The sequence below is a fragment of the Cariama cristata genome, unplaced genomic scaffold (assembly GCF_000690535.1).
Source record: "Cariama cristata isolate BGI_N322 unplaced genomic scaffold, ASM69053v1 scaffold12201, whole genome shotgun sequence".
Taxonomy (NCBI): domain Eukaryota; kingdom Metazoa; phylum Chordata; class Aves; order Cariamiformes; family Cariamidae; genus Cariama; species Cariama cristata.
In genome coordinates, this window is record NW_009601024.1 from 1 (window position 1) to 1,741 (window position 1,741).

At 53.4% G+C, this 1,741-nt stretch overlaps 1 protein-coding gene across 1 annotated transcript; it reads right to left on the reverse strand.

Moving 5' to 3' along the window:
• Nucleotides 1-796: 796 nt before the first annotated feature.
• On the reverse strand, nucleotides 797-1,563 carry LOC104169376 (LETM1 domain-containing protein 1-like; the record flags this gene model as incomplete). The annotated part of the gene is made up of 3 exons (XM_009710278.1): nucleotides 797-879; nucleotides 1,154-1,269; nucleotides 1,412-1,563. Coding segments are annotated over 3 exons (351 nt in total), but the record flags the coding sequence as incomplete, so codon positions are not given.
• Nucleotides 1,564-1,741: the final 178 nt, after the last annotated feature.

Genomic DNA, 1,741 nt, shown 5'->3' on the forward strand with positions numbered 1-1,741 from the left:
CTGGATTTGACTCCATTCCCCACCACTCTCTGCGCCCGGCCATCCAGCTGGTTCTTTACCCAGCAAAAAGATCTCTTGTCCAAGCCACAAGCAGCCAGTTTCTCCAGGAGAAATGGTGTCACAAATGAATCAATCAGACCTGAGAAGGGAAACAACATCCACAGCCTTTCCCTCCTCCACTAAGCAGCCTCCTTTGTCATCAAAGGAGATCTTGTTCCTCCAAAGGCCGTGGCAAGCTCTGGGCGATCAGATCACTGCCATGCCCGGCTGAAGCCTCTCCACTGCAGCCGAGGCTTGACACAACATGGAGATCTCTGCCCTGTGCTGTTTTACACAGCGGGGCTCTCAAACACCCACAGGACACAAAAGCCAGGGAACAGAATTGAAAAATCCAGGGATTTAGCTGGGATTTAGCTCCAGTGTTAGCAGAGCTGGCAGGCAGAGGGACGTTTGAAGGACTACGGCAATAGCTGGGAGGGAATTGTGCAAGGAGGTTTCTCCTGCCAAGCATGCATGGGGCTGTTCCCTGCGTGCCAGGGATTATTTCTCCACGTTAGAAACAAGGAGCCAGGCAGGTCGCTGGCACGCAGGAGCCGGTATTGCGAAATGATCGCTGGGCTGGTCAGGCTACAGGTATTTTTCGTTACAGCAAGAGGTGGAGTGAGGAAGGGAGATCGTCTGGCTGGATTTATAACTCTAAAAAAAACCTCCAACTCCGTGAAATTTAAGATATCAAAGAGCCCAAAGATCAGGACTGCAGTCAAGCCCCGGCGGTCACCGCGACGGCGGTACTCACATCAGAACGATGACCAAGAAGTTGGCGAAGGGCGGGATGGCGATAATTCCGATGGGAATGACTTTGATTAAGTCCCTGCGAAACTGCCTCCGAAATTAGAAAACAGAATCACGATCTGACGCCAAACTCACCAAATTCCCTCAAAATTAAAAGCCCCAGCCCTGGCAGCTGCCTCCAAACCCTGTTTTTAGGTAGGGAATGCATCTCACCCGGGAGAACTGGCCTTTCTGCCCCCCTGCCAAAGCCCCACATATGAATTCAAGTTCCTTTTTGTGGGGAGGAAACGTCCCCGGTGGCAGTGTGGAGGCAGAGCTGGGCGTTTTGGCACCAAAACACATCCTGAGCCCTGCACCGTACCTGCCGCAGCCTCTCCATCTCCCGGTAGGGAAGGTGCTGAACGCTCAGTCTCTGATGGGACATTTTAGATTTGATTTTTCTTATTTCTTTTACTTCCAGGAAGAGCGCTTGGATTCCTGTCAAAACAGAGAGCACCTTCAGTTCCTGATTCCCAGGCAAACACTCCCAGCAATGTGGTTTTTAGCCCCGGGATGAGGCAGCGCATCCAGCTGCCTCCGTTCTTCCCGGAGAAGTGGAAACGCTCGCCCCAGGACCCACCTTTTGTGAAAGTCGCATACAGCACGTAGAAACGGGGGAATGTCCTTTCCAAAAACTTCTCGTACCTCCCATTGATTTGCTTTGCTTTTGACACCAGGGCGGTGAGGATGGACCTGGAGCTGGCTTTTGTGGAGAGGCAGCACACCAGGGACCTGCAGTCAAACACCCCCCACACCTCCCCGGGATTATTTCTGTCAGTGTTTTGGGGAAAAGGCTCTGAGGAAAGCAGGGGTTGGCCTGGAGAGGGGCAGGACGCTGGGCTGTGGGACTCCCAAAACGCCCAGAGAGGGGACAGAGTGCTGGGAACCCTCCCCACACCCCACACGGACA